We start from the raw sequence: 12,411 nt of genomic DNA on the forward strand, positions 1-12,411 counted from the left end.
GGCATGTGGCCTTCGTCTTTCTTTGGGTTGTCGCTTGTCCTGAGTCTTATCCAATTATGCTCCAATTTAGTCCAATTTCCTGCGAAAATAGAATGTCCTCCAAAATACAACACGTATGCAATAATAGGGTTATTTCAAGTGCCAAGTGGTGGGTTAGTATAAGAATATGTATGAAAACACCACTTAAATAGCACTAAAAGTGTGTCCATAACGAGCGTCAACAGCGCCATCGCTTCCAGCATCGGGGGTTCCGAGGTCGAGCGGAGGCGCTGGACTTCGTGCCTATGGCGGTGGAGCTCGAAGGCCCTGGCGGTTGTAGACTATGCCGCCCCCGGCACCTAGTCAAGCCAGGAGCCACTCTGAGGGCCGGTTCCGTGCACCGCAGGCTCGTGCACTGTGCAGGCACGTCACACCGAGGGCCGGTGCCCCGTACCGCTAACCACCCGTGTTGCCGCCCCGGCTGGCCGCCACCGCCGCGACCACCGTGCTGAGGCCCCGCGCTTGGCCCTCCCATGGCTCCACACGCCCTATGCCCCCTACCAGATCTGACGGCGACCGAGGTCGTGGTGGAGCTCCTCCGAGGCGCGAGGAGACGGTGGGGGCAGATGCCGCGGCGCTACTCTAGGGCCCCCCATCAGCTGTGACGCCGACCGCCTCCCACACGTCCGCAAGAAAGGGAGAGAGAGGGGGAGGGGGAAGTAGATAATATTGACGTGTGGGTTCCACTGCCATGTATCATTCACATCAGCGAAACCAGCAATCAAAACCGCTAGATGGTCAAATATGAACGGACAGTCGGGTGGTCAAAGATTCCTAGTTTTGGAATTTGATGGTTGAAACCAAGGCAATAGTTGGACTTTTTCCTTTTTATTATGAGAAGGGTCGAGCCTATGGAAATATGGAAATATGATACTCTATTTACGTAGAAATCCCTACGTCCTTACATTCTATTATAGAATATTACAGGACTCAGGCCCAAAATATAGCACATTCAAGTGAATTTCGAATATTGAGAATGCAAATATAAATTTCAATGTATAAAAGAATTGTGTCTGTACATACATTCAAAAAATTATTGTTCGGTATTTCATTCTAACGGCCTTGTGGACAAGACGGTGGTCCTAAATTTGTACATATCTCATCTGTTTCGCGCTAGTGTGCAGCTTCCTGCGCGATAGCCTTCTTTCATACCGTATCTATATACAAAGAACAAAGCGCCTCCTCCACAGCTCGCAGGTAGGGCTCGAGGCCAGGGAAGGTAAACAGTGAGCACAATAAGCGAACACTTGTCTTTATCTCTCTAGTCCATAAGATGGCAAGGCCTGCACAACGCACGTGTTTAGAATATGAAATTGTCGCTAAAATATGTAGTAGCAACACACATGGGGTGTGGAAAAAACCAATGGCACAAGTACACTTACATCTATTTTTTCATCTTCAACAGACTAACGAATGAAATAAGCCGGAAGAGCACACCATAAAGCATAATAATGGTGATGCAAAGACCAAAATCGTTGATATCAAAGCCACCTTTAAGCAAGGCTCCACATCTAGTGATCAGCCACACACCTGAATACCTGAAGGGCGATAATGCATTAGGCAAATGATGGAACAGCTTGACGTGCTCATACAAGTTAAGAGACATGAGTGCAGGTGGTCGAGTGAGAAAATCATAAGAGGTCAAAAAAGGTAGTGCAATTTAATAATTTGTTTACTCTAGAAACAGTAAAACCAAATAGTTTCACCAATAAATATTCATACTCTGAAACACCAAAAGGCACTTTCAGAATTAGTTCGATAATTTCAGGTTATACAACAATAATAGTTGAGGCAAAATAGGCCATAACACCTCAAGTATGAAACATTAGATCTTCTAGCTGAAAGAAGTGGTTCATAGCTACTCCCTCCGTTCCAAATTATAGGTCGTTTTGGCTTTATTAGATTCATAGATTTTGTTATGCACTTAGATATACCCTATGTCTAGATGCATAATAATATCTATGCATCTAGAAAAGCCAAAACAACCTATAATTTGGGACGGAGGGAGTAGTTTCTTTCAATAGTGAGGTTTCTCCATTTTTTTCTTGTTTATAATAGTTTTCCAGCACATAAAAAATGTGCTACACACAAATGTACGCCCTCCATCCCAAATTACTATTCGTCTTGGTTTTTCTAGATTCGTAACTTTTGTTATGCACCTATATACATGCTATGTCTAGATACATAGCAAAAGCCATGTATCTACAAAAGCTAAAACGAATAGTAATTTGGGATGGAGGGAGTAGTTAATAACACCATAAACAAGTTCTATAATTACTTGATGACTGCTGATTAAAGAAACAGAATACTAACTCTTTTGCTCCTGCAATGATGAAAGCTTCTAGAGCCCACTTCGGATAGCTCAATTCTTTTATAACCCGCGGAAGGTCTGGTTTAGTGCCCACGAGGACCAGCACAACAGGCACTATTGCAGAACACTGCAACAGTATAGTTCATTAGCCACCTTCTACAGTCATATATCATGTTAAAAAAAAATTTGAAGATGCCTTACTAACCAGCTGAGCTAATCCAAGCTCAAACCAAATAGCAAAAGTGTAACCTATACCGGTTACACAATAAATTAGTGCCAGCAAAACCAAATAATTGTCTCTAAGAGTTGACCGTGGGTTGTTGAAGAAATAAAATGTTGAGAGGAAGATTATTGGCTTAACGGCAGTATTGAAATGATCCATAGTATCTCTTGCGAGAAAGTAAGCTAGAGAGCTCATGCCAGATTCTCTCTCCCTCCAATATTGCAACTTTTCGGGTGAAAATGACCGCAACGCCGCAAGCTGGCATAACAGAGCTGCAACAAACACATTAACGTTAGTTAAAATGTTACTGTTAGTCTGTTACATGTTTATCTTACAATTGCAAAAAATAAAGTTAAATTTTGCTAAAACTTTCTGTAACTGAATGAATTAAGACTTACATAGGATTTCCATTGTCAAACAGTGCACAGTCATGAACATGAGCTGGTTGGGATTTGTGTATTGCTAATTGAAGTTGTTATAGCTACAGAAAGTGAAGAGAAGCACATATGGGAAAGGAAAGAATAAATCACTAAAGATATACACAGCCAAGGGGGCAAAAGGGTATTATTTTTGTCTTATTTTCGCTTGTGCTTGTGTATCCTAAGAGAGTGCATTTTAAAGTGTTATAGCCACTATCAGCTCATGAAATATACATATCTTATAGTTCATCTTTTAGCGCATTGCAATATGTGCTAAGGGAAAACCATTTTTGGACCACAACTACTCCATACTGAACAAAACATAGTGTTAATAATCTGTTAAAGGTAAATTTAACTTCAACAACATCTTCACTCTCCAACCACCCCAAGTAAATATGCCAAGAAAAGATGCAACTGGAGGAGATATATATATTTTTCATTTAAACTATAGAAGCGTAATTATGATGAAGATTAATACCTGTGACAGAAATTAGTTTATATTTACTAAAAGCTCTTGGTAATTTCATTGCAGCTCAATTATATACATTATATCATAACTTAGCTATGTACAAGGTTAACTTAGCTATGTACATTATATCATTATATTTACTACAAGGTTTTTTTGTTTCTTTGATAGTTTATGTAAATTTAATAATTTGGAAAAGCAAAAGATGCTGACTTACAAACTGCCATTATGGTATATCCATAAGAATCTGAACCAAATGAATCATCTCGAACTCTAGCAATTGTCCCAATGCATATTCCAGCAATACACAATATTATGTAATCAGCAGCCTGTTGTGTAGATTCACGCAGCCGTTGCTTTGCTACCCTGAAACATTTTGACAGTATAATTACAGACTGACTCACACAGCATGCAGGAAATGTCAACAAAAATAATTTACCTCCCCAAATAGTATCCATATTGTGCAAAAACACCAGGTGTTTTCCTTTCCAGTAATTTATTTGATTGTCTCACATTATGGTGCACAGAATTTGTACTCTCTGACTGTTCTGCCAAAGACCGTTCGCTAGAAATGGACCGAACAGTATATAACTCACGAATTGTATTGATATTCTCAAGGTCCTTTTGAAAATCATTTGGAACTTCATAGCCATTATGTAGCATCCAAAGGAGTGGCAAGTGTTTAGGAGTCACATTTCCCCTCATTTTAGTTTTTACTATTCCCTCTAAAATGTCAATGAAATAGTCTGGAGGATTCTCACGGTCTGGCACCTTGATCCCCAGGCCTGCGAAGTATATTTCAACTTCACTTACAGGCCCATGATAAGCAATAAGGCCACCTCTTGCCAAAAGGACAAAGTCGTCAAACATGTTGAACAAAGTATAGCTGTGTAAAACATTAACGAGTGTCAAGCTTATATGTCAATAAAGTAAAAAAAAAGAAGTGTGAAAATTAATGATTAGCCCTTTTTGGATAGTCAATCACATGCATTTGTTGAGCACTAAAATGCATGTGCATGAATTCTTTCACAAGGTTTTAACACCAACTAATAGGTGATCTTAGAAAAGGAATGCAAGCTTTCAGGCCCATTGATCAATGGATGCTAGATATTCATTAGAAAACTTTGCTTGTAAGCGAAGTCAATTTTAATTGAAGGGCATAAATTCATCAAAAAAGGGTACAAATTGATGATTAAACGTTTATGAGATACCTTGGTTGGTGAACCACTGCACAAACATTTACACCTTCAAGTGCTTCATGTCGAAGAGCCCTTAGAAGTAGCTGAGAGGAAGCACTGTCTAAGCCTGTAGTTGGCTCGTCTAATATCAGAAGAGATGGCTCCATAACCATTTCAATCCCAACGTTTACACGCTTCCTTTGTCCTCCAGAAATACCCCGTTTCTCCACTGTCCCAACAAGGGAATTTCTGATTTCTTGAAGCCCTAATGATTCAATAACCCGTTCAAGAACTCGAACCTTATGTGATCTTGACATGCCTTTGCTTAACCTATTCCACAAAACAATACTGATTGTTATAATAAACCATTTACTTTATGAAGATAAAATCAGGAACGTCAAGAAAAGGATTATTGGGGTCAACTCCATTGCTGCTTTTTTATACATACATAGCAAACACACAAGGCTGTTCAGGTCATCATCTAGACAAATAAATAATAGATTAAAGCTAAGAGCTAACGCTACTTCAGGTATCTGAAGACAGGAAATGGAAAAATAAAATTAAAATATAAATCATAACCCTTTATTTAAAAAAAATCAAATTATGATATATCTAAAAACAAATAAGCATTATGTTTGACACGTTGCATGGAGCAGCCACGAGAATTGATATTATAACAGCATGCACATCAGTATGTCTCTCTCTGTTGATATGTCTGAAATGCTATTTCATCGTTTCCTATTACAAGTTAAAAGTTCCGTTACAGGGGGAAATAATTAAACCCATATTTGTGCAACTTGGCACTGCAGAAGTAATAACTTATTTGATAAAGGCTTGTAAAAGTAGTTTAGTGGAAGAGAAAAGAATAGACTAGGAAAGTGATTAAACTTTGTGCCTGAGATGTATCAAATACCTGCAACATGAACTAAACCACAGGTTTTCCTCGACAGTCAGGTTCCCGTGGACAATATCATCTTGTGGCACAAAACCAATGATCTTCTTATATGACTGCATTAATCCAGGTATCCCATTTATAAGGACTATCCCATCCTTCTTATACCCTGACGTTTTACCTAACACAGCATTCAGAAAAGTAGTCTTTCCAGCTCCAGAAGGGCCCATGATAGCTGTTACCCTGCCTGGTGAAAGTTTTCCTGTAACACATTGCAGAAGTTTCTTTTTTCCAATCGATAGTGTTAGACCTCTGAAAGCCACTTCAAGCATTGGCCTTTGTGGTCTATCTTCAGTAGCTAGAGACACCACTCCAGAGAATGTTAATTTATCATTGTTTATCTTCATAGCTCTAGCTGATTTCTCAGGTGTATTGATAGACCCAGGCATTTCTACCTCATGCCGTAGCACAAGTTCTTTTGCTAATTTCCATCTTTCACGTGCTGCGGCTGATTTATTTTCCTTTTTTGCAGCCTTTTTACGAGCTCTAGATGAAATTTTTACTTGAATTGTAATAAATAGGCCAGAGCAGTTGTACACCAGTAGCAAAACAAAGGTCAAGATAGCCTGCAAAGAAGATCAGAAGTACAAGAGGAATTTTATTAAAAAACATAACTAAATAATGAGGCCAACATCTTTGGCAACAATTTAGATAAATATTTTACAAAGATATATTACATATCCAACCATTACACTGAAAAGATCCTGTAACCCCCCCCCCCCCCCAAAAAAAAAAAATGTAGCAGGTGAGAGGATATTGGTTGTATTTAGCAAAAGTGACGATCTGCTTCCCATATAATACAAGGGTATGGGAGTGTTTGTAATGTGAATCGAGAAGGAATGGAATAGCAGCTTTGCTTTATTTCTTCTTCTTCTTCAGTGGCTGATTTACAGAAATCCCAACAGTATTCCAGTAAGAGTTTAAGTTCTAAAGCACCAGTTTTGCATATTCCATTGGGATTGGGGTGAACATATCAATTTTGTAAGTCTTAGATTTTCCAACACTCAAAGACAAGAAAAGAAATGACAAAAGAAATTGGTCAATATGCCAACTTACCATTAATATGAAGCCATATAAAGTCAAATCTTCTTTTATTTCATTATCCTTGCAAGTGTTCTTCCAAAAGCACTCTGCAAATTTATGTGCCATTACTAAATATCCATAAACAAATTCAATAGATTAGATATGAAAACTCTAGATCCCTGCAGTCTGCACAAAGTATTGCAACATCATTTCCTGTTACGTTTTTTGACAGAATTGCTGTCTGGACTATGCAACATTTAGTCAAAAAGTCAAATAAACCACAAAACTGGTGCGATTTTTACATTTAGCGGAACTGCAAACCATTGGTTAGGATTTCAGGCACCCACCCTGCTCTAAAAAAGTATTTAAGTGTTGGAACAATAAATGAGACTTAAAAGATCATAAGTTTGAACTAAGGGAACCAGTTACTAGGCAACTAATAGATCTAAATAATTGCATCTCAATGACGATTATTCAAAAAAAAGATATGCATACTCTTTTCATCAGTGGAACCTTTTCGGCAGTAGTACCTGCATACATACAAAGCAAATAACAATTAGCAACAGAACAACATATCACAATAAATTGTGGATGATGGCATACAAGAAAGACACATTACCCACTGCTACAGTTGTGTTTCTGGGTTGTGGTTGGACAGTAGTGCCCTGGAGGGCAGAAGACATCATTAGTTCTAACAATATCAGCCCAAGAATCTGCAGTACCGCATGCAGTGTTCGTTCCTGGAGTTATTTGGTAAAAATACCTGGTATATTTTCAGAAAGAAAGAAATGAAATTCAAGTGCTGAGCAATAATTATGAACAATATTAAAAAGGCAAATAAAGTGTTGAAAATGAAAATTTATCTTACGGATCACAAAGGCCAGTAGTGATATTCAATGTCCCAAGAGGACAGTAAGCACCCAAAGGACAAGCTGAAAAAAAAGTTGAGAGCGAATTTGGAGGTAAGCAGAAACAACCGTGAATGCCAAAACAAGAGGGGTAATTTAAGTACAGGAAAAAAAGCATACCCTTGAGAAAAGGAACAAGTTTTTTTTTGTCACTTGTACTCTCAACTAAAGTGTTTTCTTCATTTTTAATTGTGAATATATTAACTTAATGCATCAAAACAAATAAAGGACTTACTTTTTGCATATTAGAACTTTCCTCAAAAGTAAGAAATGTTCAAATTCATAGGGTCTCCCATAATATAGTACCATTTGTTTCATGCAAAATAAGTTGAGTATGCTTGGCTGGCAGGCTGAGTTTGTTTGAAGAAAACTTACGTATCATGCAGGTCAGACCAAGGGGGCAGAAGAAACCCGGACAACATGGCCTGCAGTTCACTGCTCTTGATGGAACTGATTCGTCAGATGACTCACCACCCAACATGCAAGCCCAACCGGGCTGGCACCCAAGCGCCCATGAGTTTCGATTGCAGTTACTACTTACCCTGGCGCTGCTACGACTGCTAGTGCTAGCCAAGCTTTTGATATACACCTCCACTTCAGCTTTATTGCACAGCATTGCAGCCATGTTCCCTGCACAGACAAACACTTTCACTGAATATAATCATGGTACATTTTCTTCAAGGATTATAATGTGGAATCCATTACTTTAACCCTGTCTCTAGTGAAAACTGAAAACATTGCAGTACCCAATCAGAAAATGTAGGGTCCATTGAATTGAAAAAAAAAACGCTAGCAATAGGCATAGGCATCTCCAGCATATCTAAACATACAAAAATTCGAAACTAACAACATACATTCCCAGATCACCAAAATCCCCTTAGTCTCCACTCTCCACCAAACGAAGATGCGCCTCCGCTCTCTACAGGACATAAAACGAATTGGCGAATCCGCGTTCGCGGAACGATTCGAGGGTTTACTGATAACAGAAACAACTTAGCAAAGCGGCCGGTTGCGGTGGTGCGAATGTAGGGGAGGGGATCGGTGGTTCGGTCGGAGCATACCGCAGCACGTGAGCAGCACCCGCGACGCCCATGCTCTCGACCATGGACGCCACGCGGCGCGGGAGGGGGACGGACGGGATGGCGGCGCCAGCGGCGCCGGCGGCGCCCTCGAGCGGGCGGCGAGGCTGCCGCTAGAGGATGCGGAGGCGTCATTTCGAGGCAACTTGGAAGTTGGAACTTGGAAGTGGGTGACGTCGTGTTCGGTTATAGCTCTATCTAACTCTGAGCCATGTTCGCTTCAGCTTATATTCCGGCTGAAAAGTTGAGCTTATAAGCTGGCTGAAAAGTTGAAACGGCTGATTTGTTGTGAGAGGAAAGTACTGTTTGGTGGCTGATAAGCCGGCTGACAGGCCATCTAAGTTGGATTCGTCTCTGTATCAGTCTGTTCGTTACTTGAAATCCCAACAGCTAGGGGGTGTTCGGGAGGAGAGGACTAAATTTTAGTTCCCGTCATATCGAATGTTTGAACACTAATTAGGAGTATTAAACCTAAACTAATTACAAAACTAATTACACAACCCCTAGGTTAAATCGCGAGACAAATCTATTAAGCCTAATTAGTCCATAATTTGACAATATGGTGCTACAGTAACCATTCGCTAATGATGGATTAATTAGGCTTAATAGATTCGTCTCGTGATTTAGCCTAGGGGTTCTGCTATTAGTTTTGTAATTAGCTCATATTTAGTCCTCCTAATTAGCATCTGAACATTCGATGTGACAGGGCTAAAGTTTAGTTCCTATCTTCCAAACACCCCCCAGTTTCCTCTTTAAAAATTTACACTCTTCACCCACACTACAACAATCTCTTCATTTTACACTCTTCATTCTGACAATTACTTCATGCGGGATTCACACTTTGGAAAGGCAAATTGGCTTGCCAAGTTTGGCAGGTCGGATGAGCTGGAGAGCCAGATAGCAACTCTGTTGGACCATGATTTTCTTAATGACTTACTAAATTTTAATTTGGGAGAGTCAAATAGTAACTCTGTTGGAGTTGCTGTTAGCTGTTTGTTTTGGCTCTTAGAGCAACTTCAAAAAGCTGCTAATCTTACCCCTAATATCTTTTTTAGGGAGAAAATGAGAAAAAACGAACTCCAACAGTCCACCCAAACCTTCCCCAATTTTTTAGCGACGCTAAAAAACAGCCAGCCACCGCGTATATTTTAGCGTTGGTGTTCCTCCCCCAATCCTGATTCCCGCACTCCCGCGCGTCCCTTCTGATGGACCCAATACGATGACGTGGCCTGTTTTGAAATATTGGGAGCAATTTATTAGCGATCTACTGTGGATTGATATGTTTTTGGAGGAAATTTTTTTAGAGGAACTCCCAATATATAGTTTTGGGGAAGAATTTTTTTGAGTACTCTTTGGAGTCGCTCTTAGCCGTTTGTTTTGGCGGTTTGTTTTCGGTCGCCGGCTGGTCCCACTTGTCGGTCGCTAAAAAACGAGCAGCATTATGTTCTGCTAACCGAAACATATGTGCCTATAATTTTAAATTTTAAATTTGGTAAAAAAAATTAAAAACATTGTGATAACTGAGCGTACCGCTCGTTTCAGAAAACAATGAATTTTATTTTCGGCCTTCATATCTATCGAGAAAACTTTCTAATCCTCTATGGTTGTACGAACACTTGTACCATAGTCAATTACCGCTTGAACTGACATGCTGCAGGCGCAAGGGTCAAAAGATGAGATCTTTTCGGTATATAAGTCCATCATTGTAAGGCTATCTTAGGATGAGAATATCTGTGAAAAAGAATTCTCTTCCATTATATTATCTGTGGCTACAAAATCAACATCATCTTCAGAGTAATTTGAATATAAATCTATTGATACAACTTTTATACTCTGAGCATTATGCAATTTGACTGTTTTTTTTGTTAAAGTTTGAAAAGCTAACTTTTTTCAAAATAAAATACGCCTTATGAATAGAGTAACTAGTTTTCGTGTCGTGGATTGAGCTCAGGTATTCGTCTTGATTGTCAAAAGCAACAGGTATTTTTGGGTTCCAAACCAAGAGCGTGACAAAAATGATGCTGAATTTACGCACAGGTATTCGTGCCGATCGTCGAAAGCAACCTAACTGAACCGTTAGTTCAGCAAACCGCAGCTGAATCCTGAATTAATCTGAGCTGCTGTGGACTCACCTCTAGTTTGCTCCATGCATTCGGAGGCGAAGCTCAGGTCCGAGTTGAAGTTGAACGTCTGGTTCAGATCCTTCTTCCTGATGATCATCAAGCGCAAGGTAAACCAGCAGCAGCATACAAAACAGTTACTACTTTTTATCGATCGACTCGAATATTGAAACGGCGGTGGGAGCTCAGGCGACAACGTACACGTCGGCCATGCAGAAGCCGAACTTCTTCTGCAGCTGGTCGGTGAGCTCGCCGGTGAGGCGCCGGAGGTCGCCATCGAGGTCCTGCTGCACGGCCGGCAGCGGCGGTGCGCCATCGAGCACCTGCGCGAGCGGCGGCGGCGCGCGGTCCAGCGGCACGGGCGGCGCCGGCGGCAGCTGCTGGCATCGCGCCGCGCGGGGCAGCGCCCCGAGCAGCGCGGCGGCGGCGGCGAGGAGGATGAGGATGAGGGCGCGCATGGTGGTGGCCGCCTCGGGTCAACAACGACCACGGCGCAATCGATCGATCATCTCGGAATAACCAGGAGTGGGGGGAGGAATGGACCCCGCGTATATAGCCGGTCAGCTTCTTGCCACGACGTACGTGTCGGTGTTTAGGCAGAGACCGGGCCTGTGTCGGACACGGTCAGAATGAGCGCCTCGACACGAAATTTCGGGCGGTGACAAAAGCTTACCTGAGGCAGTACTGATTTCACAGTCTTTAATTTCACTTTGACTTCGCTTCTTTGCAATCCGAGGAAGGATTCAGGAGATCACGGAAATGGTTTTTTAGAGCGGCGGGGCACGTGTGTTTTCAACGGTGTTCGCGTCTCACGGTCTCAGTCAGCAGCCTCGATCAGGAGTGAAACGAAACAAAAGAAAAAGGCACATTCCCTGCAAGTTTCTTAACCAACCTAGTGGGTTTTAATAGAGTTTCGAACTGTTTGGTTTTATTCAGAGTTCAGATTGCTTAACCATATCCTCAAAAAAAAAAAAGATTGCTCAACCGTACCATATGATTTGAAACAAAATAAATTTGCAGAAATGTTAGCATTGTACTCTCTCCGACCAGGGAATACTTGGAAGAATTTGCCTGTCGCAAGCTAATTATCAGTTGGGAAACTGCTTAACTTTTTAATGGTCCCTAAATATTTTCCTGCCGCCAGTTCAAATGTACGGTCAGAAATGGCTTGGTTTTCTACCTCAAACATATGACATTTAAGATAATCTAATTATTAGCTCGTTTTAAACGCCGTATTTTAAAACCAGAGTATAATGTACAGTTGTTAGTTTGCTGCCTTGTATAACTAATCCCCTAAACTGTTCTATTAGAAAACTAATCACCATTGATTATCGGCTTGTGTACACACGAAGCGCAGCCTCCAGCATATAAAATGGAGCCATGGCCATATTGCGCAGCCGTCCATATTTTTTACTCATTTAAATGTTTTCAACGGTAAAATCGTACTCCCTCGTCGGTAGGTTATTTTAACTTTTTCAAACTTGTACTCCCTTCGTAGGTTATTTTAACTTTTTTAAATACATGATTTTGCTATGCACCTAGGTATAAGTTATGCTTAGATACATAACAAAATCTATGTATTTAAAAAAAACTTAAACAACTTACAATTTTTTTAAAATTGAAGTTGCGCCAAACAAGTTCTGTATACATATAAGAATAACTCATCAGGACACACTACGTGCTTATATAATAT

The 12,411-nt window shown here is 40.6% G+C and overlaps 1 protein-coding gene across 3 annotated transcripts; it reads right to left on the bottom strand.

Annotated features, from left to right (window-relative positions):
- Window positions 1-983: 983 nt before the first annotated feature.
- On the bottom strand, window positions 984-11,201 carry LOC101756095 (ABC transporter G family member 25). 3 transcript variants are annotated; one of them, XM_012848998.2, is made up of 15 exons: window positions 10,920-11,201; window positions 10,731-10,807; window positions 7,895-8,149; window positions 7,480-7,543; window positions 7,231-7,374; window positions 7,107-7,141; window positions 6,645-6,718; window positions 5,550-6,154; window positions 4,670-4,966; window positions 3,898-4,344; window positions 3,676-3,824; window positions 2,556-2,845; window positions 2,353-2,477; window positions 1,422-1,577; window positions 984-1,322 (listed from the first exon to the last, which is right to left on the bottom strand). In XM_012848998.2, exons 1-14 carry the CDS (start codon window positions 11,174-11,176, stop codon window positions 1,424-1,426), a joined length of 2,973 nt encoding a protein of 990 aa, XP_012704452.1. In that variant the 5' UTR covers window positions 11,177-11,201; the 3' UTR covers window positions 984-1,322; window positions 1,422-1,423. The 3 variants fall into 3 exon arrangements, with proteins under 3 accessions (XP_012704452.1, XP_022679098.1, XP_022679099.1); XM_022823363.1 differs by lacking the exons at window positions 10,731-10,807; window positions 10,920-11,201 and adding an exon at window positions 8,374-8,464; XM_022823364.1 differs by lacking the exons at window positions 10,731-10,807; window positions 10,920-11,201 and having other exon boundaries at window positions 7,895-7,954; window positions 8,061-8,149.
- Window positions 11,202-12,411: the final 1,210 nt, after the last annotated feature.

This window comes from Setaria italica, chromosome IX (genome assembly GCF_000263155.2).
Source record: "Setaria italica strain Yugu1 chromosome IX, Setaria_italica_v2.0, whole genome shotgun sequence".
Taxonomy (NCBI): Eukaryota; Viridiplantae; Streptophyta; class Magnoliopsida; order Poales; family Poaceae; genus Setaria; species Setaria italica.

Bases quoted from the DNA above. Each gene is read 5' to 3' on its own strand.
- LOC101756095 (XM_012848998.2), bottom strand. From the start codon at position 11,176: ATGCGCGCCCTCATCCTCATCCTCCTCGCCGCCGCCGCCGCGCTGCTC. The intron at 7,142-7,230 runs GTAATGTGTCTT...GTATGTATGCAG, and splicing joins AAACACAACTGTAGCAGTGG to GTACTACTGCCGAAAAGGTT. The intron at 4,345-4,669 runs GTATCTCATAAA...TGTTTTACACAG, and splicing joins GCAGTGGTTCACCAACCAAG to CTATACTTTGTTCAACATGT.